The sequence below is a fragment of the Amblyomma americanum genome, chromosome 7 (genome assembly GCF_052857255.1).
Source record: "Amblyomma americanum isolate KBUSLIRL-KWMA chromosome 7, ASM5285725v1, whole genome shotgun sequence".
Lineage (NCBI taxonomy): Eukaryota > Metazoa > Arthropoda > Arachnida > Ixodida > Ixodidae > Amblyomma > Amblyomma americanum.
In genome coordinates this window covers 118,429,379-118,455,144 of record NC_135503.1, presented here as the reverse complement: position 1 = coordinate 118,455,144, position 25,766 = coordinate 118,429,379, and the positions used below count along the sequence as shown (strand labels likewise).

Genomic DNA, 25,766 nt, shown 5'->3' with positions numbered 1-25,766 from the left:
ACTCAGACCCTCAAATGACCGAGAATAGAAGGTGCGCTTCTTGAGGCGGGGTATCAGAGAGAAGTTTCTTCGCCGGATTGGTCCGAAATCCACCCATGACCGTTGCCGAGTTCACAACCGAAGCGTCTACGATCGAGAAGACCCTCGACATCACTCCTGGCTAGTACGACCGGACACCACCAGCCATCAGAGTCCCTGGAGGGCACCGGCTGTTCTAGTGAAGAATAAAGCCGGCGCACTTCGATTGTGCGCAAATTACCGGCGCTGGAAGAACATAACAGTGAAGGACGCTTTGGATGAAACGCCAAGACGGAAATTCATACAGACGGAAGCAGCGTGGGTTTAGGCGCCGTCCTTGTTCAGAAAACAGACTGAATAAAAAAAGGAATAGAATACACCAGCTGTTCTCTGTTCAAGGCCCAGGTTAACTATTCGGCAAATTAGAAGGAGTGCCTCGCCATCATCAGGGCTGCGTCGAATTTCTGCCCCTATCTGTACGGACGACTGTTCAAGATGGTCAGCGATGATGACGCACTCAGTTGGCTTCCCAATTTGAAGGACCCCTCTGGCCGCATTGCTCGATCGAACCTGCCCTTAGGGAGTGTGACGTTAGCGTCGTTTACAACTCATAACGCAAGCACTCTGACACCAATTGCCTGTCACACGCCTCTGCAGATGCACCGTCGACGGACGATGATGAGGACGCCTTCCTGGGACCCATCAGCCCCAGCTCTTCTACTCATCCCCCGCCTCGTTCAAGCGACGATCGTCTCCGTTCTCTGTACAGAATGATGTCCTCCTGAAGAACTTCGCAGAAAACAAAAACCTGCCTCCTTGTTGTACCTGCCAGTCTTCGAGGGGTACTGCAGGCTTCACAAGACGAGCCGACAGTCGGACATTTCGGGTTTTCGCGTGCACTACGCCGCATTCAAAACAAGTATTATGGCTCCGACTGCCTGCCAATGTCGCACGTTATGTGAAAACATGCCGAGATTGCCGGCGACGAGAGACCCCTCCCACCCGACCAGCAGGATCTCTGAACTCTATTGAACCCCTCTTGAGGCCCTTCCAGCATATCGGCATAGGCTTGCTTGGCCTTTTCCCGAAGTCAACACCTGGAAAAAAGTGGATCATCATAGCGACTGACTACCTGACCCGCTATGCCGAGGCAAAAGCCCTACAGAACGGAATGGCAGCAGAAGTCGCGAAGTTTTTCGTGAGTGCATTCTGCGACATGGCGCCCCCATCTGCTCATCACGAACAGAAGAACAGCATTCAGGGCGGAACGAACGCAAGCCATCCTGCGTTACAACCAAACCAGCCACCGGAGGACGACTGCATACCAACCGCCAACAAACGGACTGACCGACCGCCCTAACAAAACCATCGCTGATATGCTCGCCATGTATGTCGATTTCATGCATAAGACCTGGGACGTCATCTTGCCTGACGTCGTCCTCGCCTGCAACACTCGTGTGCAGGATACCACCGAGATGTCATGATGCCTTTTAGGCTCGTCCTTGGCAGGGATGCCACGATGCCATGGCCGCTATGCTGCCGAACGTTACCGAAGAAGACAACGTCGACGTCGCCGCCTACCTTCAACGCGCAGAAGCTCGAAGATGTCCAATTACGGATCAAAGACCAGCAGCGGATCGACGCCATACGCTATAACCTACGAAGACGCAGAGCAGAATAAAATCAGGAGGCCGAGTCTTGGTTTGGACTCCCATCGCCAACGCTGATTGAGTGCAAAACTTTCGCGCCGCTATTTTTGCCCGTACAAGGTCCTTCATCGATTAGGTGAACTGGACTATGTAGTCATCCCTAAGGAAATGACTACATCTCAGTGAGGCCGCGTACGACCAGAAGTTGTTCAAGTAATTCGTATAAACCCATATTATGCGCTCTTAAAGACGCTGGGATTTCAATCTCGGTGTCTATTGTGCAAAGTCGGTTTCTTTTCGTCACCTTATTTGTTTTCAAGCATCGGGTGGATGCTTCTTTGAGAGAGGAGTTATGCCGCGAATATGTGCAATCTTTGTTTGTTAATTCATGTAAGCCGCCGGCACGCCGCTTTATGGCTCTGTTTGTGAAGCAAAACTCGACCAGATTTATCTCGATTGATCGCATCAAGGCCGAGCCGATTCTACGCCTTTCCAGAATCGTGTCGTAACTTTGCACGGGTATCTCGAAAGTTCGCTATCAGCTATAAATAGAGTGCTGCTGAGAGCGGCAGGGATTCTCTTCGACGACCGCCGAAAATGTTTGTTGCTTTCGCTGCCGCCCAGTGACTCAGTTCACTCTGGGCGCAGGTCATCGCAATAAACTGTTTCTTTTGGAAGCCTTCTTTCGCTTTCTTCCTGATTGTCTGGACATCTGTCACCACTACGGGAAGCTATCATTTCTCCGCAGCTTAGAATACTGAGACATATTTGTGAAATTGTTTCATTCTCGGCGCTTTCATTTGAATTGTCGCAAACATTCTTGCACTCGCTGTTTTAAAAGTTTTGTGTTTTTTCTTTTTCGCACAGAGATATTTAAGCACATCTCGTTTCTACTGGACATTGAACTCTGAATTTCGCTGCCTGAAACCAGCCGCTCGCTTGCTATGGACTTGTTTAAGTGGAAATTTTTAGTTATTGATATATTGAATTTTGTGCTTGAATTGTCCAAGTTGCCTTTTTCCTTCCCCTGCCCTACTTGTGCAATGACCTCATTGGGGCTGCACAATAAATGAATAAATTTTAGAAGCAGCGTTGGTATGTAGTTCGAAGGCTGTATATTAGGTTACCACCGACTTTAAAAAGAAGAATTCCAGTTTTTCATGGCGTAGAATACGGCCGTAATATAATTGAACTTCGTTTAATTAGATAGATTGGAGAGGCATCCGTTTATCTATGGACGTAGTCTGGCTTTTGCTGGTGACGATGATGACGTACAAACAGTTTGTTAACTTGTTTTTTAGTATTACCTAAGCAGAATTGTGCCCCCTTATAAGCCTTTGGGTTTTCGAGATGATTTCTAATGGAAGTGCCCACTTGCATGTGCATGAGTTGTTTTTACCATTAGGGAAGTTTTCTGCTGTAGAACGTCACTTATAGAAAGCAACTAGCAGACACCCGTACCCTAGTGTCTATTTGGCTGTTCCACTGATTTCTCCTTTAGCCTATTTTCTCCAGCTGCGTAGCGCTTTCCGCTTCCCTCGACGAATTCGCGGTTTTGCGAGCGGCCGCCTTCAGCCGCTTCTCGTATTCCAAAGAGTGAGGAGCTCATTTGGCATTCATTGCTTCTCTCTTAAAGAGGCAGTAACGTGCGCACCTGTTTTGCTGGCACTGTCAACGCATTCGAAAAACTTGCATGTTCCCTACATTTCGTGCGTGAATACAGAGAGAAGCCGCTGGCGCAGCAAACTACTCATTTTATCTCTAGGTTTAGGCGCGATCTCGCTAGCCGGAACCCACCACCCACTCCCTCACCAGAACAACATTTGGCCCCACTGGTGTAGTATTTGGCCACAACCTTCTATGAGCAAACCAATTAACTATCGGCCCTCAGTCCTCGGCGGCAGTGGAGCAGCTTAAAAAGGCAGCGGTCAGACCTGCGACGCAGCGGAGGATGCTAAGAGCCCCTGGCTCCGGACAGGTCGCCATTAGAAACAACCTGGCAAAGTTTGACGCTAGAACGTTACCAAATGGGAATAGCCTAGCAGTGCTGCTCGGGGACCTAGCGGGCATTAAATCGTACGTGTTTGGGCTTAGTGGCGAAGGGGCAGAGATGAGACTTTTGAAGTTGTAATAGGCGGCACGTACTATGTTATCCTATATTAGCGGAAAGACCAGAACTAGATGCGGGGTTCCCCATTAATTGGGATATAGCTACAGAATTTTTATACAGGATATAGCATACAGTATTTTTATATTATTAGAAATAGCGTGGCAGTTATCGCTAATAATCTCGTTATTAAGAAGTACAAACTTACGGTTATACAGGTGTGTATGCATACTTCCAGCCACGATTACCAGATTCTCGAAGGCTTTATCAAGTCCTGGAATCAGCAGTGTGCAACGTAAAAAAATTGATAGGGCAGTTAAGCCCCACCATAAGGGTATGGCGCAATAGAGTAGTAGGCTCATTCTCATATATGCAGCAGAACGTTCTCTACTTTACATTAATAGATTACCTTCATGGCGCAGTGGTGCAGTGGTTAAGAGATACGCCACTGCCTTGCAATGACATGGGCTACCAGCGGTGGGCCTAGAACGCACTAGGCTGCGCTTCCCGAGCGGAAAATTATTAATTTCACAGTGACCTGCCATGGTGGACAGTTTTTACGCTATACCGGTGAGCAGCTTCTGATGACGCCTCAAAACCACGTGACCAAGGCGGCCCACCTGCCTCCAAGGTTGCTCCCTGGGCACCACCCGTCAGATTCATGCTAGAGTTTTTTCGCGCACAACCAGGACATCGATTTTCTTGACAACGAGGTCTTTAACACCATCGCGTTAAAAATGAAATAAACTTCAAACTATGCGCTCGCACAGCCATCGTTAACAGCGATGGAGGCTTACGAAAAGGTACGTTGTAGTCACCACGTGATGGCGAGGTCTTGAACTAGCCTAGACATGAAGAGGGAACTGAATAAATTAGTGAGGCGGGAGCCCAATTATGAGGCAGCGGTAAGAGAGAATGTAGTGGAATCAAGGATCTAGCTGCAAAACAGATATTCGGCATTAACGGCGAATGATGTATTAGTGTTCAAGCACTCAACGATAATCTCCCAGCTGTCTGGCGAAACGTTGCTCAGACAAGATACAGGCAAGCTGTCTCATGTGACCAAAGATCTTCTTAAACAACGCCAAAAGCATAAAAGAATGTAACACCACATGCACAATAGACTAGCAGAGCTTTCCAAGCTTAATAATCAACAAAAAGCAGACAGCATAAAGAAGTTAACTTTGGAGAGCACCAAGCCTGTTGAAATACGGAGGTGGTCTGTAATTGGTGAGAGGAAACTAAATGCACTAAAAAAATCAGATGTACGCGGTAAGAGAAAAGAGGGCAGTATCATTGCCAATTTGGATGAGATAGTTTCAGTAGCCGAAGAGTTATTCACAAACCTCTACTATAGTCAGTGTAATCTGAATGTTAATGAGAGAGGTAGCAGCGCGCAGGACATCCCGCAAGTGACAAAGGCGGAATAATGCCTCAGGAGCATTGAAAAGGGCGAAAGCAGAAAGTGAGGCTGAGGAAACAGCAGATATGTTGAAGGAGGGTGTCGTGATCTTCCTAGAAAAACTAGCCACCTTCTAAACTCAATGCGTCATGTTCTCCAGAGCAGGAAAAGCTTTCAAGAACACTAACTTCATACCAAACTATCATAGAGACGTCAGAGACTTGAAAAATTAAACACGCCTTAGCTCACTGGAACTGACCTCCACTAGGTAGCTGGCAAGCGTAGCAGGGGGCGGCAGAAAGTTTGATTGGCGGATGAGATTAAGAACTTCGTGAGCGTACGATGGGCGCAGCTGGCAAAACACAGGGTTAATTGGAGAGACATGAGGGAGGCCTTTGCCCGCCAGTGGGTGTAGTCAGGCTGATGATGATGCTGATGATGATGCTGCTGCTGCTGATGATGATGATGATGAGGTGCGTGGATGCCGCATTCCCGCTTTTCGAGGCAGGCTCGAGAGAAGGCACCAGACGTGGGACGTCTTGTCTTGGAAGTCGGGTGTCTGCTCTGGATTTCATTTCAAAAACTCACGTTTTTCGACCTTTGGTTTGCAGGGTTTGGCGTTGTTGTTGAGTATATCTGCTGTTAAATAAAAAAAATAAGCAAGTGAACGCAAAAAATTTGGTCATCGTTTGAAGAGCCCTGTATTTTTACACAATTAGATGCAGGTTTCATTTTGCCGCACTAAAAAGGGGTTCTTACATTATACACTCCGTTGTTCTCTGGCTTTTGCCTTCAGAGTGCAGAGGAGCACTGGTGAAATCACGATGAGGTCAAAGCCGTCTTAAACAAACATATACGCGCAGGAAAGAAACGGCGAAGCGTGGCTGAAATCCGCACAGTCGACCCTCAACGCAGTTTCAGTTTCGAGCAACAAGCAGTCGATGTGTCGTTTCGACATTAGTGGGTGAAGTTATTTGTTGCTTTATGACAACATTTACCTACGAGACGTGCTCTTAAGCTGTATTGTAACATCGTAACATCCACGTTTGAGCATTTGCAACTACAAGAAACACGCAAAATAATTTACGTGCCAGATATTACCATATTTAGACATGCACAGTGCAGGATATGACTGACAAAAAAGAAGAATGGTGCAGCGTGTGCCTTTTTCGATTAGCACAACGCGACAGAAATGGTCGACAAAAAAGAAAGAAAGAAGAAGCGCTGTTAGAAGTCAACTGCACCAAACATTATGTATTACAGGTCATTCCGGTATTTTTAGTAAAATATGGAACAGTCATGGGTGCACACGGTTGGAACTGCAGTAAAATACCTTTTGGAGGAAGTCTTGTGGACTAGAACGCCGTCGGCACAGCGTGAGGTAGCAGCTATGCTCTCGCTGCGTTTCGATCGACGCATACCTTAATGAAGTGATCAATGCAAACTTGGCTGCCTGGAGAACGTTTTTGCCTATGCCTTCTAAAAATTAATCCCTTCTGGAGGCACAAACTCAGTGCACGGAAACTGATGTCGCAACCAATCACAGGTCGATGACGGTAGCGCGAAGGCACGACACAGAGCTGAACCAACAATGCTTCGTGCTTATTGCGTGTAGCAGCGTCCTGCCGACTGCTAGTGACCTTCACTGAGATGCAAAGGGCCCTTCCTTTAGGCACGTCCTTTCCGAAGACTTTGCTGCTCTTTTCGTGCAGCTTGCGCTTCAGGCACGTATTGTAGTGGAAAAGAGCAGAAGGACGAAAAGGCGAAATGCCAAACGAGAAAACGAAAACTGAAACTGAAAAACCGTGCTCATCCCCAAAGCCGCGCACTGCCGAAGGCTGACTACCCGAGACGCGGCCGCTTAATTCTACTGGCTTCACGTTCGGGCGACTGAGGTGCCATTCAGGGTTTTAGTGGAGATCAGTGCTAACTAACCGTTGCCTCTAAGATGTCTACTAAGGTAATTGCTAATAGGTTCAGTAGAACCTTAATCTTCAAGTCCGTCTTTCTTAAAGGCTGCTCGATATTAGCCCGTACTCACAGAATCGATCATGTAATGGAGAAATGCGCAGATTACAGCCATCTCTTATAAACAAAGCCTCCACAGATTACAAGAAAACATTTGACCCAGTCGACACCTCAGCAGTGATCCAGACATTATAGAATCAAGGGGCAGAACTTTACGTAAAAATGCTAGAAAACGTATTTCTAGTATTTCTTAAATAAGTCATGATGAACTGAATTGAAACGAATATTAATTTAATCTTATTGCTGACCTTATGGAGGAATATGATTGCAGTGCCCTCACTAAAGACATTTTCTAATATTTTTGCGTACAGCTTTGCCCCCTGATTCTACAACGTCTAGATAACTGCTGAGGTTTCGACTGAGTCAAATGCTTTCGAGTAATCTATGAATGCTTTATGTGTAAAGTAAGAAATTCAGCCAGGGGGACAACATCTCTCCAATGCTTTTCACCGCATATTTGCAGGAGGTATTCAGAGGCCTGGGTTGGGAAGAGTTGGGGATAAGACTTAATGGAGAGTACATTAGTAATACCTTAGGAGTGCTAAGTGGGTCAGGGCACAAATGCGGCTTAATGACGTCCTAGCCGAAATCAAGAGGAAGAAGTTTGCGTGGGCAGGTCATGCAAGGCGAAGGCAAGATAACCGATCGTCCTTATGAGTTACAGAATTGATTTCAAGAGAAGTCAAAAGTAGCAGGGAATGGCAGAAAATTAAGTGAGCGGATGAGATTAAGGGGAGACGCGGCTTTTAAAATGGTGCTTTTGAATATTAAAGCTATCGTAATGAAATTACGTGGGGATTTGTGTATCTTCGTGTTTTAAAAATATAACTAGTTTCAGTACATCTCAGTTAATTACATTAACATAGGAAAATAACTGAAGCTAAATTCGTTAAATTGTTATGGCTCGTTAAGAGACTTTCGTTGCACTTTTTTTTTGCTTTCGATTGAAATGGGGCTCCACCCAGAGACCTGCCATCTGGCTGTGCTTTCCAATGCTATGCTACCGTTTTCTGTTCAACTGATTACAAATATTTAGTTCAAAAACTGTAAGAGATACATCGGTGCTGTCTGTGCACGAGGACTGCAAAGCACGGCGTATTTAGTGTAGTTTCAGAGCTTAATAATTTAATACCAATTAACAAAAAGTTATTCATCAATTTCTTTTTGATTCATGGGACAGGACTGCATTGCGAAATCGAAGGGCGTGAGTATCGAAAATGCGCTGAGTTTGAAAATTTTCTTTAGGACAGTGTAGTTCGAAATATTTACGGTTACAAATACGTGTTTGAAAACATACCGAGTCGGCTTTTCCGCGCCATTTGTAAAATGATGTCGCTCTCAATTATAGCGCAGAAATACTAACGGCGTTTGTTCATTTTATCGCGTCGAAGCAGTTAAAGAAATTTCGGTCAAAAGCAATGGTGAAAAGACAACTCCTTAGTGAACTTTAATATGCGTAATTTTGACATTCAAGTTTTCGAACTACACTGCCGATAAAGACTTCTAAAATTTGGGCTAAGCTTCAATATTTATTCTTGAATGTAAGTCACAGCTTCAATGTCGCAATTTAATGTTACCCCAAAAGTCAGAAATTGGTCTACTCGTATTTAACCGTCCACATACTGAGCTCAATCACATAACCAATTGCCACCTTCCTGCGCAATGCACCTGTACAGACTGCAGCGACGTATCTCTGACGGCTTTTCAAACAAAAATATTTAGACGATGAAAAAAAAATCCGCCTGTATAAGCAGACGATTGTGCAACAAAGGCAAATCAGTATGTCACAAGGTAGGGAAGGGTAGCCGATGTGAACTTATTGCTATTCTGGAACCAATAAGTACGCGCTAAGCATAGAACAGCGGGATAAGTGCGCCATTTCCTGCTCAGCTAACAGAATAACTAGCATGCTTTCCCAATGTACCTGGCCAGCATTTAGCAGTCTATTGAACGATATTCTGTTGAGAAACCGTTAACACTCCCGTTGTGAAAAAAATCCGGCGTCGTTGTCAGCGTTCTGAGCAAAAAATCCCCGGAAAAGCAACATTGGTGGGCCGACTTGGTCACGTGACCTTGTGGCGTCATCGCAACCTGCCCAGCGGATTGCAAGCAAACTGACCACCGGGGCAGGTAGCAATTAATTAATGACTGACCACGAGAGCTTTTTCAGAAAGAGCAAACTGAGTTACAGAAGCCCTGCCTATGGCAGCACCTCCCATCAGCAGTACAAAGCTTATCGTTTAATTGCTGGACAACTGCGCCAGGTGTGGTATGGGGACTCCGGGAACTCTAATAATGTAAAGTCGAGAATTAGCAATTGAGCATACATTGGCATTAGCCCATCAATGCTCCCGCGTCATGCCCTCAAGGTGGTGCCTAAGTTTTCTCAACATGACTCCAATGAAACCAAAACCTGCATTAGCTGACACCTTTGTCTCCGTTAAAACCGAGGCCCGTTTGCAACATAGGATGTATATTCTATATCTCATATCGTGCCCATCTAAATAGTACTCATCATTTAAAATATTTTTATTTTTCTTGTGTTTGCACTGCCTTTGATATTGATCATTGGTAAAGAATTGCCTGCTCAGATCCTCTGCAGAAGAAAAGACGTAATAATCTAGTCTACTCCAAACGAACAATGTGCATTTCTAACTTTTGTACTTCATTTTTACAGATATTTGCTATGTTTCCTCACCTCGTGGCCATCTCTGACTCCAACAATGACACCATTATGGAATGCTTGACTCTGGAGCGAACGCACATTAACCGCAAGTCCAAAACAGCCACCTATGTGTTCTTATTTAAAGGGCACCACGGAACAAAAAAGTAATCACTGTTTCTATATAAATATATAAAGGTGTCGACGAAGATGCACTAAACTTGTTAGTCACAAAGGAAAGCTAAAAGACTTTTCTATGTCATTCAATCTGAAAAAAAATTACATCAGAATGTCAGCGTACACACTCATAGTTTAACCTAATTCATCGAGAGACGAGCCAAAACTGCCGCTACATTGGGGATCTGCCACAGCATGAAACGGTAACAATATATTTATAGGCAGAAAGCCCTCACAAGGTAATTTTGATCACCGGAATCCGAGTTAAGTCGAAAAGAATGACGCACCTTTGTAGCGCCTTCTTGGGTAGCGATTCTTCGTTTTGAGCTTCTTCTTTATCAATTGTTTATTACGAATTACTGATGTTCTTCAGTTCGGTAATTATGCCTTCATAGTCGCTATGATGGCCAGGTTCTTAGTACTGATTTGTGTTCAGGTCATTGCACAGACCCACGTGCAGGTTTTCGTCCTTGTGCTGTTATTCTGGGCACGGTGTTCAACGGCTACGCCCTTGTTATTAGTTTCATTATTTAAATGTTTCAAACTAAATGATCTCCCCGCCTTCCTTCGTATTTAAACGAACAGAAATTTCTCTTATACGCTTCTGTTAAAATGTTTTTACATTCTCGGCCCTGCTTGAGGGCTCTTGTGTTTCCCACTCCTTCGTGGCGCTTTAATTAAACTAAGGTAAGCAATATATTAAAAATAAAACATACCTTTTGTTTCACTTGTTGCCTTACGACGGACTTTGGCAAAATATTAGATTTTCTATTAGAAACAATGAGCCCAGAAATCGCCAATGTTAGAAGAGAGATTACGAACCGAAAGCTCGGGTTAATTTTCTAAAGACAAGGCATGCTGTAGAAATGAACGTGACACTCCAGCCAACCTATTATCGCATCTGCACACATGTTCACATAATAAGCAACATAGGAAGAGCAACTCATACACAAGAATATACTGAAGGAAAGATGAAACAAAATTCACAGGGACACTTAATTCATAATATTATCGCAATGCGGTAACATTAGGAACTGTTAATGCCTTTAGCGGAAGCAGCGTCACTTCCGGTCCCGTGACGTTACTTCAGCCAATGGGGATGCTCTGTCTGTTGACGTCACTACCTCCAATCTTTGAGAATGCTACGTCCTTGTTACGTCACATCCCTCCAGCCAATGGGCAAACCTTATGACCGACGACGCATCTTGGATCAGGGGGATCCTGATGCTATCTTTTTAATTGTATGGTTCGTTTAGTCACCTTGCTAAATAGCGAAAAGCTGAATCTGTCTGCGGTAACGAACTTTTTTTTCGCTTGTAGGAAAAATGTCAGTCTCCACATATCATCAGGAGATACACCGGATAAATTTGAATACTACATGGACGATGGTAAGTGCCCATTTTTGTATCAAAGGGGGCGGAAATTTTAATTATGGGGAACCTACTTTGCCTTCTAAGAAAAGTTTGCTTATATATCTGTTTGTGAAGTGCTTTAAGTACTACTCAAACAATGTCGTACGTTCTACCTACTTACTCTTGGGAGAGTGCAGAGCGGTTTCAATTTTTGAGGTGTAATGTAACTAATGAATTAGAAAATGTAGAAGAGCGGATGCTAAGTGAGAACTGGTGGTGCATTCATTGGCGCTGTTGCCTTGGCTTTGGCTTACTAGTTGATGGAGTGAACTAAATATACTTCATAGAAAGTGCGAGCGGTTGATTGCAAGAAGGTATATTTGCGAAGCATCCAGGATTAAACGAACCCAAAAACAAACTCAGTGAAGGTGTTTAGCAGAGTTTCCATGATCAGGGCCAGACCGCATACATCCCACTTGATATGCAGTCAAGTCCACATTAACCTGGTGGTTGTGCTAGGTTAACCTTGAATATTTTCACTATAAACACCAGAAACGGAGCGCCGCCTCAGGATGTTTTAACACCTGGCAGTGAGCCATCATGGCGTCTGTGACAAGGAAGACTATGGCGCAGAACCCAAGGCCAGGAAAAGAACCACACACGTGCTCGTTACCTTTATTGGTGAACTGAAGACCTTCGAAAAGAGAGCGCACGGCGCACTACCACTGACTGCTAATTTTTGCCATATATTAAAGGGACTTAAAGCACACTATTCTTTCAATGGGTGCATTTCCATCTGGTTGCTTTGTTCACAAGTCCAACTGCGCGAAGGTTTGCTGAAAAAAAAAGACCTATGCGGAAGGCGATGTGGAAGTGGGTGTGGACCATGCGGTGGCGCAAACGCTGCGACGTGCATGGGAGAAATAGAAAGGAGTGATGCTTTCAAGTACTTGCATTTCACGCATTAGAAGGCGCGACCAGTAGGTGTCAGCGGAAAAACCCTGCAGTAGGTTCCGCGGATACCGCACCATTGAGCACTGCGTTCATCAGCAGTGAGCAGGTAACAGTCTCATAGGTTAGCAATGTGCCTTCCAGCACTCCATATTTATGGGCCTTTTATGGTGTCATGACTCTCTTCAGCTGCGCGGAGAATGTTCCAATCAGCAGACTAGTCCACTCCCATTTCAACCACTGCAATAACTCTAAGGCTGTATATTGTCATTTCTAGGTCAAAGGCTCATGCTCTCTAGTTGCATGTTGGCCTCGGCGTTTCATTGCTTCAGTTGGTGTTGAGCTGCGGCTGGGGCGCGTCGTTACCGTTTTGCATGGCAGCGTCATCATCTCGAAGTTTCGTCATGTCGCTATTGGGGTAATCTTCGTTCCCAAGTGCAGCCGTAGTGGATGCGGCGTCACCTTGTGTCGTCGGCGGTAGCGAGCATTCATCTTCTCGTCGGCCAGTAACCTCACCTACGAAGGTTGCTTTCTTGAGCTTCCCCTGTGAGATCCTGTGGCCTTCCTGACATGGGCGGTGTGCAGCTACGGCTTGGCGATGCGAAGCGTGGAAATGACAAGACGGTGACGGCTGTTCAGTTTGGGGCAACTATCTTCGACTTCGCTGTAGCAGGTTGTGGCGGAATTTCCCGCACTCAAATCACAAGGAACAGTTTTAAGGGTTCTCTATAGACATCGCACTTTCTGGGCCTAGAGCGTCGATCATTGAATGGGCGAGCAGGGACTTGGGGGTGGCGCTCTAGCACAGTCGTACCACCTCGAAGAGGCCTAGGACAGCATTCTCCAGTGGAGGATATCACAGCTTGGGCTTCCGTTGTAGTCCTCTATGAAGGTGGTGAAGCGGTCTCTCGACTGCCTCGTGAATGATATCCCTCAGCGTCGCTACCTGAGGTTGGTGGGAAGAGCCTAACATCCGAATCTGCTATTCTCTCCCAATATCGCGGATAACATTTTTCAGGTTACTCTCCCCATTCAGGTATCCCGTTTAAGTGGTTTGTCCGGAAACATTGCAGCGATCCGCGTTACTAGCGTGACCGACGTCAAGGGCCTTCTGCACGGTAGACGCTTCTTCGGGCATTCTGCTGGAATTTTCGGCAGCTAACGTAGACGCCAGAGAAAAAGTTATTTGAGACCAAGCATTAGAAGGTGTTGTCTTTTCCTCGGCCATGTTGTGGTTAGCGCGGAAAGAAAACACTCCATTTATTCGCCATTACCGAGGGAAGAGTCTTTCGGGAGTTGAATCCCTCACTCGAGGAACGACTCTCATTATTTCCGAATGATGCTCGTAAGAGCCTTGAAAACCCCCTTCTGAATACATCTCAAGTCTGCGAACAAGCTTTCGATTTTCACACCAGGTCCGAGTACATCCTTGAACTTCAAAATAGGCATGTCTCATTTCACTAAACCATTCCACGCGCAGTATGCAAGCGCGTTTTCAACGAGGTCTAGGCATTCTTCAGCATCTTCGTAGGGTAGTCCTTGGAAGATGAGCGGCTCGAGACGCTGCACGAAATCCAGACGCGGTGTCAATGAGAGGGCTTCATCTTCGGAAGCTTGGCTGCTTCACGACGTAGCCCCTCGCCAACATGGCACGTGGCGGTAACGTTCTAAGCAGGACAAAGAGCTGTGATTGTTCAGAGCAAATTGAAGGCATTCAAGCCTGGAGCGCGTTGGTGGCGGCCTACGTGCCCGAAACTCCGTGTCACAGCACTCTCCTTAACAGACAACACTTCCTATTATTGTTTACCTCTCAACCATTCTGTTATGTCAAAATGCGGTGTAAAATTTTTATGCGCATCACGAAAGAATAGAGAAGCTTATTTAGTTTCTTTTCAGCTTTTCAAAGGCGTGTATTGATGTAAGCCATTTATTACCACTTATCAGCAGCTAGAATGTAAGAGGTCTGCAAACCAGTACATTATTACACACAAGCCATCGGACATGGCATGATTCCACTTTATGACAACTCATCACCATCATCAGTCTGATTACACCCACTACAGGACAAAGGCTTTTTTCCCATATCTTTGCAAATAATCCTGTCCGGTGTCCATCGTGGGCGTCTTGTCCCTGCGAATACCTTACTCTCATTTGCTCACCTTTTTCTGCCGCCCACGGCTACTCTTGCTTCCTCTTAGAAACCACTTCGCTGCCCTTAACGCCCATCGACTATCTTGTCTTTCCAACATCTGCCCTGCTCAGGTATAATTTTCATTCATTTCGACAAGGATGACATTAACGCGCGTTTATTATCTCACCCACCGTGCTCCCTTCCTGTCTGCCAACAGTAAAGCTATTTCTTTTTCCTGAGAGTGTTGTGTTATGAGTTTAATCTGAACCCTTTTCTTTGTCCTCGATGTTCCTGCTTCATAGGTTACCGATAAGATACAGTTGTTATGTAGCTTTCTGTTGCAAACTGTAGCTGGACAGAAATAGCACACAAACTCTACTTATATTCACAATCAGAGAAGTCATGAACGCAAAAAGGAGACCCTTAAGCAAGCGCTGTATACAATAAAATGTTTTTTTAGATACTCTGCCTTGCTATTTGTAAGTGCACTGAGGATTGAAAAGCCCAGTTTCTGCATCTGCCCGACATTAGGCTTGTCTACGAACTGTATCCAGATTTTAAAATTTATTCACCCTTATTCTGCTGCCAGATTTTCTGACCAGTATCACAAGAAAACAAGGGACCCATGAACGAGTGGACACAGACAGCGCAGAGTTTGCCTACTTGTTCACCGCTCCCTTTTTTGTTGCGCTACTCGTCACAAGTATGAGCCATCCAGCCCAGATTTCATCGCTACTCAAATTTTCTCGTTGGGTCGTTTTCTGCATCTTTTTGTTACCATCCTTCTCACACTTAGCCATCGCTTTGACGCTCACTTGCGGGAGATATCGTCAGAGCGTTTCACGTAAATTTAGCTAAATATTAGTAATAAGCGGTGCACAGCACCACTGTGAGGTCAACGACGTTTCCGTCCGGTCCTGCTCATAAGAGCCAACTTCTAAATTCTATTATAATTTTCTATTATAATTTTGCATTTTTTACAAGTTCACATTAGGGTAAAATCCGTTTATATATGTTGTAGGCAGGGTTGAAAACAATTAGTAGAGCTTATTTTATTGCACCGTACTTTCAACATGATCTTTTCATCGAGAATTTAAGAAAAATATGCCGCCACCCTCTGGAAGACGTTGAATTATAGAGCGTTAACTGTTTGGTAGCGCAGTCTATCTTCCATGCGATGTATTACCACGTTATTAGGCTACTTTTCCATACCTAGCAGCGAACGGGCGCCTACCGCCGTGAGGTCCTATATTTTTGACCAATTTTGGCCGAAAAAGCTTTTATACTCTTTGGAGGGCCATTTTTATTTACCTCACGGTGGTAGGTGCGCGGTAGCCATGAGGTATGAAATTGTGAGCTGCTGAGTGCTTACGTCACGGCCACCATGTTACGCCTAGGTATAACTAAATATTAACTCAATTAGCCGATATTGATGTCTAACATGTTCTACTGATCGAGCCCTTTACGAATCTGCCATTTTTAGATCATGACGTAATCAGTTAATTAATAATAGGCAATTACCTTAAAGCCTAACCATAAATTATTTTACTTTTATTGGTTAATATTGGTGTCTAAAGTGTTCAACTCATCTAGAGGATACCAAATATCTAATTCGTTTTATGATGACCTCATCACTATTGAGTTACAAGCGATGAAACATAGTCAAGTGAGTAGTTAATTATGACGTAACGAAATCAGTGACCTCACCAATAAATCACCAATTCGATATACTTATGACGCTTCGAATCAATCACAAATTGGGTTGCTATACTGGTTTACTACGGGGGCCGCAAAATATTGCCCGTAATCTTAGTAGTATTCGTCTGTTCATTCTTCAAAGCTGCCGGCACGCCGCTTTATCGCTTTCTTTGTGATGTAAGGCGCGACCAGACTTACCGCTGTTGATAGCACCAAGGCTGAACAGATTCTATGTTGTTCCAGAATGCTGTGGTAACTGCACGCGTATCTCGAAAGTTCGCTATCAGTTTTTAATTGAGTGCAGCTTAGAGCGGCAAGGATTCTTTCCGGCGCCCACCGAGCACGCATGTTGCTACGCCACCGCTGAGTTGTTCCTGGGCGCCGGACAGCCTATACGTAAAGAGTTTCGATTGGAAACCCTTTTAGCTGTATTGCTGCACACGAGACTGCCGTGACTACTACGTGACAGCATCAAAAAAAATAAACAAGTGACTACGTTCTTGCGCAGCCGTGTTGTAGCGCTCCTAAATGCGTTTTGATAGAAGGAAGCATGCGCGCTCGAAACTTTGAAGAATGTCGCCGACGACGCTGCTATCACAGTCTTGCAAGGACGTGAGCACATTCTCCCAGAACATGAAGAGCGCGCTTCGTGATCGGCGGTAAGTGAAAGGCAAGACAGCAATTCTTACCATCAGCCTTACTCTTCCCATTGCATGGCAAAGCCCTCTCCCATGCCTCTCCAATTAATTCTTCGCTCGCAGCGCAACACGAACAGAACACAAGACGAAGGACTAGCACAAACAGGCGCTGACTATATACTGGTTTTTTTATTGAAGAACGAAAAGCGTATAAATACAAACAGTGAACTACTTATCAATCAACAAAAGTTATCTGAAAGGCATGTGGGAGGCCAGATAGCTCAATTCCCTCTCGGATAACGTTATGGAAGGGCTGCTGATACATTTTGTGCCGTTGTGGTGAATATAAAAAGCCTGTATTACTTCGCGTGTTAATTTATTGTTATGTCGGAACAGAATGCACGTGTTCTTGTAATCGGGAACACATTGGCACTTTTTGCACTAGAAAGGCGCCTGGGCAAGGGGGTCCCCTTTAGTTCTCCTTTCTGCATGATCCTTTTCATGCCTGCATTGGCATTGCCTGCTGTGGGAGCGTGTGTGAGACAGGGGTCATTTTTCCTGGTGTTTTCATGCTCCATCAAGCGTTTCTTAACGCAACTGCCAGTCTGGCCAATGTCCATGGCACCGCAGGAGAAGGGGACCTGGTATACCACCCCTACTTCGCAAGGTATAGAGGCGACACATGACGCACATGACAAGCATCCCTCTTGCTCTTGCCGTAGTGCCTCTGAATGAGAGGCACTACAGCAAGAGGCACTATCAGAGGCATCTGATTAATATATTTACATTTGCTTTGATCTTTTTTTTTCATACACAACGCGTTTGTGACCGTATTTTTTGCTTGCCCTCCTGGAACGCAGAAGGCCTGGCTTTGAACCCTAAAGCCAAAGAATTTTCTGTTCAATTTGAAAATTCTGAAAATACATCTGGTACATTTCTGGGGCCTTCCTCTCAATCCTAGGTCATGACGGCTAGTCGACAGACCCAGCTCTCTACGCTGTTGCGTCAAACAAAGGAAAATCATTGAAGCAGCCTAGTTCATAGTATCTTACACTTTATTGTACAGTAGCGAACCATGACGGAGGCGCTTGATCTTGCCCTGGCTGATGAAGACGAAAAGGACGAAGCGCGGACGTGCTGCGCGAGGTGGTTGTGGACTGGCTGTGCTTGAGTTCACTTGCGCTCTCTGTCGCCTGCCGTTTACATTTGTGTGACTTCCGTTCCTAGTTAAACTTTTGTACTTTTCACCTTTCAATTGGTGTAGGTTGCGGTCCGCCGCCACCCTAGACCATCCAAGCCCTACCCTGCCTACTTCAACTACGCCCAACGAACCCATCCCAGCTCTGCCACCCGTCCACCGGCCATTCTCTGGGCTTTAGCATTGTGCCAGCGCGAGCCCACTGCCTTCAGCGGTACCAGAGCTGAAGAAGTTGAGGGCCGGCTGGCCTCCTACGACCGGGTGATCACCCATTAGTGGATTGATGGCTTCAAATTGAACGTCATTTTCTATCTTTCGGGCGCTGTAAGCCTCTGATTCCAGAGCCACACAGCTGGCATCACAACGTTCGGGCTTCAAGACGAGCTTCTGCGATGTCTTTTCCCGACCAGAAGTACGCAAGCTGCGCCCGGAGCGACGTCGGCGTGGCCGTGCGCAGGTACCTGGTGAGAATTACAAGTTACAACGAGACGTTGTGGGCCTCTGCAAGCGTGTGGATGCTACTATTCTAGGGCGCGTGAAAATTGACCACATTCCGCAAGGAATGACGGCAGCGCGTTGCAGATGCTCTTTGCGAAGAATCCAACCACCGTCTATGACGTCATCAATCAATACCTGAGTTACGACGCACTCCGCAGGAGACGCCTTCTGACTCGTTCTCTCCTCCGCTGCCGGATCCTCTTGCTGCCCTCACGCCCGACTCCCGACCGTCGCCACTGCTCAACCAGATCAAGCAGTTCATTCGGGTGGCAGTCGCACGTCAGCTATCTATGCTACCCCTGCGTAGAGACATTCCCTCTCTTCTGGTGGGGCCGTTGCAGCAGATTATCCGAGACCAACTTGTTGAAACCCTTCCAGCTCGCCACCAAGTCCCTTCGGTTGCTGCACTGACCTACGCCGAAGCCAAGATTCCCGACCACCCGCATGCGATGCCCGCCCTCGTGCCAGCTCCTGCTCTCAGCATGGAACCGGTTCCCCCCTCCTCCTCTGACTTTTGCACGTTTATAACCCTTGACGCACGTCACAAAATTGCCCTATCTGCTATTCCTAGCGGGTTCTCTGAGCATGTGGGCCGTCACTGTCGCCTTCGCATTGTCACTCCGCCATCTGCGTGCCTACCTCATTTGCTTCGCTCTGATCCGGCCTGCTCGCCTCTGAATGCGTACGGAAAAGCCCAGCGTCCATGTACTACCCATCGTTATCCGTCCCCTTGTCGCTGTTGACTGTCACCGATGCGCCGTCGAACAACCTCCGTTGGCGAGGGAAACTAAATTACGCTGTTCTGGAGTCAACAAGTGCATGCTCGTCGAAAAGTTCGAGGACTCATCTTTCCACCCGCAAGTCATCGTCGATGCTTGCCACTGCATGCGCTTGTCGACACGGGTGCTGCAGAATCCGTAATTCATCAAATGCTGCTGCTCTTTCCGTGAAGTGACGGCATAATTTCCCAATTTTCGCTCCGCACCTCTACCAAAGAGCGAACTGGACCTTTGGCCGCATGCACAGCGCGGGTCGTCATTGCGATAATTGAGGGAAATCTCTATTCCGGTGTATAAAGCTCGAGCAAGGTCTTGCAATGTCTGTATGCTTACCGTGTTTGTGGGTTTGTGTCAAGTGGAATAAATAAATATATACAAATAAAATATATATCTGCCACTGGGATTCGAACCCGGGGCGGTTCGAACAGAACAGCTTCGCTGGCCACTACGCGAGAGCACTAGGCTGTGGCCGTGGCCGAGCACGCCTCCTATTCAACTGTAACCCATTCTTACGCTGTGCATTATACATGTTCTTCACAAACTAATACTACTATCTGCTGCAACAGTAGGTTGGTTTCGGATAGTCGGTAACCGTTTTCTAAAAACATTGCGCAAAAAAGATACGGACGACACAGAAGTGGACGGGACATAGCGCCTGTCCCGTCCACATTTTGTCGTTCGTGTCTTTTTTTCCGGTATGTCTTCAAAATCTGTTACCGACTAGCCCAAACCAACCTACTGTTCCATCAAATTTCTCCTACATTGGGCTCGTTTTTATCCTCAGCCGCGGTCACCTGTAGCGCCTGTGCCGTCTACATCTGTGCCGTTCGTGTCTTTTTTTCGCTATGTTCTCAAAAAGTAATACAACTATCGAACTAATATTCCCGCTCTCAGGTATGTGGTGGCAAAGGCAGAGAGATGTGCGCTGCATGCATTGCTGTGGAAAACGTTGAGGCAGAAGCAAGGCACTAGTTGGCGTTGACAACATTGCTCCAGAAACCGAACACTGGACAACGGGCCGCAGGCGTACGTTGGGCAGATTAGCATTGATGATAAAAAATGTTGAATTCGCACCTAGCTGGCTGCCTGAGTAAGCGGACACCTCAATCGCGCTTTCAGGTCAGGTAAATATTGTGCTTTCGCACAATATTTTGGACTTAGCAATGGTAGACCGCCAGCCGTTTTTTTTTTCCTGCACTGTCATGTTCTTGGTCCTATCATCCTGCTTCCATGACGTCATTGACAGATAAAATTTCTTGTTACAATATAACGCCGTGAAGGACTGCGCCCGTGCTGTGCTCAGTAAATGCGCGTGAAAGACTAAAGTCGGCCGCTTCCTTGAAGGGTTGCAACAGCAGGCCACTATTCGAAGACTCACTTTTTGCGCTTGGCCATAGAGTTTGCAATCTATTCAGGCAATGCGGGCGTTTTCTCAACTTTCGTTTGACCGACAAAGGCCTCGACTGGTGATTGTGATCCCATAAAATTTTCGTGCTCATATTTTCATTTCTCTTCTCATCACATCGCCACCCATCGCGACACTCTTGTAATCTTCCCCTTCCCCAGTAGAGCAGCAGGCCAGGTATCCGTTTCAAAGGCCGACCTCTCTGCAGTTCTTACCTTGAAATTTATCTCTCTCTTTCTCCGAGCTGGAATATTCGGAGCTGTGTGACGACTTTGCTGCTGAAAGCCCTTCCACCGGGCCGCACAAGCTCATCGGCGCTGTGGATGTCGACGTCGCTCCGGAAGCTTCAGCGCTTGTTACTCTCTCGTGTCGTACCGCGTAGTCGTCACCGTTTTATTTACGCTGTCCGCTTTCTTCCTCCGCCGCAAGAACCTGCCGCTGCCTGCCGCTGTCCTCGATTTCCCGGGGGGTGGGGGTGGGAGTTCGATAGTGTGCTGATATACAAACGTCCTAATGTTCCCTCACCTGCTGCATGATGAGTCCCCTGGCACCATCCAACCAGCCCGCCAGCTGTCTGACATTAAAATCGGCGAGACTGCCATTGGTCCCTCAGTCAACATGTTGCATACGGATTCCGCACCTACTTCGACGACCTTCTCTTAACTGCCATCGACGACACTCTTCCGTCGGCCAATAGTGCGTAGCTCCCCACCCTTCTGCAAACGTTCCGCTGCGCTTTTGACGCTTCCCAGACTCCGTTAGGCGAGCCGTCAAACGTCGCTCATCATATTGAGACTGGCTCCCAACCGCCGTTTCGGCAGCTGCCATATTGTGGGTCTGCGACCGAACGCCACGTGTTCAGCGAAAAAGTTGAGGACAAGTGGCCCCATTTTTATTATTGTGCGTATTTAATTGAGCGTTAGTCGCTCACTTCGAGGCGATAAGCGCGCACGTTTTGTTCTCTCAGAACACGGTTGAGAGTGCTGCGCGTGGTAGCGCATGTGCCTAGTAACGTAGTGAACTTTAACTTTTTGGCGGTTTTCTTTGAATGTGGGAAATAAGGACTACGCAGCAACTACGGGGGGAGCACAACATATTGAATTATTTGTCTCTGAGCGTCGTCTACAACTTAATGAAATATACTTTGCTCTAAATTGAATATTTAAAGTTTTTCGTAATTCATGACAAGTAATTGAAATTTACACCGAATATAAAGAATATTCTGAAGAGCGGTGCTTGACAGCAAACACACATCTCGTTCGGTTTATGGGGGGCTTAACGTCCAAAAGCGACTCGGGCTATGAGGGACGCCTTATCTCGTTCGTTTAAACTACCTGAGGCTTCCGTCTTTTTTTTTTAATCCGTTTCCCAATTGATACGAAACGCTTCGTATACATTGGCTTATTTCTATGCTGCCTAAAAAACGCGTTTTCTTTCTTCCTTTGTGACAGCATGCGCGAAAAGGGGACAGTGTGCCTTGTTCGTTTTATGCCTTTTTGCTGATAGCGCACTCGCTCAACTAGAACATTGCACACTGTGAGCCCTCGCCAGTTGCAACTGAACCCCTGCTGACAAGTTCCAAACGCCCCATCAGCTACAGAGGCAGGTTTCAAATGAGTCAAGCAATAGAAATTTCATCATAAAGAATTGTATGTCGCATTGGCACAAAATGCGCTTCTGTCGGCGTCCATGGCGCGAAATTCGGATGATGTCAGAATGTCAGCGCATCATGCCACAATATGCAAGGGAACGCGTATAGCCATGAATGATGAAACTGAACCTATGAAAGTATTGACAGCATGGTAGTAATTCTGTAGCGTATGATAACTTAACACGTTAAAGTGGCGTAATCTAAGGTGCACAGAGCTTATGCAATGAATAATCATGACTCGTGACCATTCTCCAACATAACATGAATAATCACTTCTTCAACGTAGCACCACTAAGTCATTTCTTGCCGGATTGCTTTTCGGAAAGCTGTCCATATCTCGCCCAATGAGCTGATGCGCACTGCCACGGTGGGCACGTAAAAATTTCACTTAATTTGTTTGCATTAATATCATTTCCACCTGGCAAGGTGGGCAAGTTGCTTTTCCTCACATGGCCGGTTGGACGCCGGTTTTTCTCGCGATGGTTACTATAACGCTATCAGATCACTACCTTTAGTGCTCACTGTTTTAACCCCTTGCAAAATGCCGGATGCCAGGGTAACTGTTCGAGGCCCGCTCCCTCTGCACAAGTTCTTTTTCCTAACCTCCCGTGTAGCGCTCAATCCTTTACGGTTGCTTGACAGGAAATACGTCATTTTATACATATTGTTTTGCCTAACCGATTTTCAAGCACATAGTTCAAGCACAAAGTGAAGGTGCGAGCAAAGAGCAACTTGGCGACCGAATACTTTTGTCCCTTAAGGATTGCAAACTGAAAGTTGAGGTATTTTTCCAGTTGGTGTCAAAGTACGGTACGCCGATGTTATGACAGTGACATTTTCTTTCACTCGCCGAGGATACCTTGAAATTGAATTTTCTGTTAATTTGTTTTTCCACAAACAATTACACTGTAGGCTTGATGTAATTCAGTCGCCGCGGGACAGACTGCATGTCGCATCAAAAAGGAACATTTTTGTGGGCGGAGTGAACGTAGAGACAGCTGTTCTCTCACTGGCTTCTACTGCACGCTTAGCGCAGACTACGGAAACAGCTGCACCCGGTTCCTGCGCTGAATCGTTGCCTGTTGAAGTGCCCGCTGAAAATGAAGTACGTCTTACGAAGGTGAAATTCCCAGGAGCGGCATAGGTCGCTTATTTTGAATGGAGTCCTTAAAGACAATATGGTGTCTACGTGAAGAAATTCTTTGCAGAGCTGTAAGGTGAAAGCGACTCGATCTAGCGTGATAATCTGTTTTACATCAAAATAAACCATGGCGTAATCACCCTCACTCGGCACATCACGTCTCTGGATGAAAAGTAAAGAATCCTGTATCCATGTCGCCCTTTGTGCAATTAGCTTGAAATGAATTTCATGGGGGAGTTATATCGAACTGTGTGAGTTCCTCCCTGCCGTTAATAAAATTTCAGTTTAAACTAGTGAATGTAGCTGGTTTCGGATCGAAATATAAGAGCTACGTAATCTCCCACTTCCAAGAATTCCTTTTCCTGTTTTGCATTCTAGACGCAGATAGAAAAGATGTGGGAATAATTCTGTACACGGACCACAAGAACTGCTACGTCGTGGATGGTCCTTACCACAACGGAGAGCGTGAGTGACATCTTTCAAAACCCTTTGTATCAGTGGCGCTGCACTTACCCTGTTAATTATATAATGAATTTAAACAAAATGAATGCCAGCGGGCCCGATCAAGTCAATATTCATCGTAGGGTTTGCAAATAAAGTATGGAATAGCCGAAGATTGGCGTCATTGCATAATGGCTCGTAAGGACTAGTGTATGCCTGTCATCGTATAATTTGCAATTTTTATTTTTATTCATTCATTACCGCTTACCTCGAGGGAACTACAGCAGATGGTTACATGGTTGAAAAAAATACATCATCATTTAAAATTATAACAGGAGCCAGTATACATATTAGTTTTTGCACGGTATTTCCTAATCTTAAGAAAATGAAGCCTAGATTGGAAACAGTTTCGGATAACAGTAACTGGAGAATACCATAGTATTCTGCGATTATCTGATGACATGACCTTTCTAAGTAACTTAGGCGATGAACTGAAAATCATGTTCAATCAGCAAGAGCATAACAGTAGGTCTGAATATTTTTGCAAAGAATACCAAAGTAAAGTTCAACAGTCTTTGAAGGGAACAGCATCTCATAATTAGTATCGAGGTGGCGGAAGTGGTAAGGGAATACGTCTTCTTAGATCAGGTAGTGAAAGCTGATCCGGATCCTGAGAATGAGGTAACTGGAAGTATAAGAATGGGTATAGCACATTTGGCACGCTCTCTCTGTAATGAAGGGCAGTTTACCAATATCGTTCAAAAGAAAAGTACATAACAGCTGTTTCTTATCGGTGCTTAGCATTGGAAAGAAACCTGGAGCGTAATCAAAAGGGTTCAACTGAATTTAGACAGGAAGTTATGAAAAGGAAAATTACAGGTACGACGTTAAGAGACAGGAAGAGGGTAGAGCAGGTCAGGCAACAAAGGTGGGTTAATGACATCCTAACCCAAATGACGAAGACGAAATGGGCTCGGCCAGGTTATGTAATATGAAGACAAGATAACCGATGGTCCTTAATGAAGTGGTAATGAAGTGGATTCCAAGAGAATGGAAGCGTAGTAAGGAGCGGCACAAAGTTAGGTGGGCGGATGAACTTGCGGAGTTTGCGGGCATACAGCTGGCACAAGAAAAAGGGTTAAGTGGACAGAAATGTTACCGCGATTTGCCCTGCAGTGGGAGCAAGAAGGCTGATCATGATGATGAAAACATTTATTGGTGCGAGAACAGAAGGTGTGGCATGTGTAAGTATATTTCCTTTCGAATGAAGTTTGTTCTTGAAATGTTTGATACAGCTCCTAAACCGAAATTGCATTCACTGAGAGGAAAGAATTTTCTATCCTAACTTTTTTTTGTCAGCAGCCATCGGTTGTGAAAGCTCTCTAGTACCGACTAAGGAAAACTCCTGCTGCTCTGCTTTGAAGGTTCTTAATTTCATTTCTCAGTGTTATTGACCAAGGGTCCCATAGAGCAAAAGTGTGTTTGAGCATTAGTCGATGGTATGGTAAATAAGTTATTGAGTGAAAAAAATTTGACGTGGGACTGATATTTGGCTGTTTAAAGTTTATGGTACTAACGGCATTTAAAACCATGGTGTCGACATGCGTATGACGTGAACATTTGGTTGTGAATGTCGCATCTAAATATTTATGCTCTAATTTTTTGGTGTCAGTATATTACTGTTGAATATATGCTCGGCCGTAAGCTTGTCTTTTTAACCTTTAAAGGCGACATAAACTCAATTTTAGAATTTAACTTCATTCACTCTTTTAAGCACCAATAAAGACCGCAGGATATATCTCTTGGAAAATGGGTATACCACCTTCATTTCTCATTTGTC

General features: G+C 45.6%; 1 protein-coding gene across 1 annotated transcript in view; it reads left to right on the top strand.

Moving 5' to 3' along the window:
* The window catches only part of LOC144097420 (uncharacterized), a 60,344-nt gene that overhangs the window by 10,830 nt on the left and 23,748 nt on the right, over positions 1-25,766 (top strand). The window contains exons 2-4 of the mRNA XM_077630147.1: positions 9,882-10,033; positions 11,364-11,431; positions 23,864-23,950. Of these exons, the coding sequence (XP_077486273.1) occupies positions 9,882-10,033; positions 11,364-11,431; positions 23,864-23,950 (307 nt within the window). The remainder of the gene's footprint in view (positions 1-9,881; positions 10,034-11,363; positions 11,432-23,863; positions 23,951-25,766) is intronic.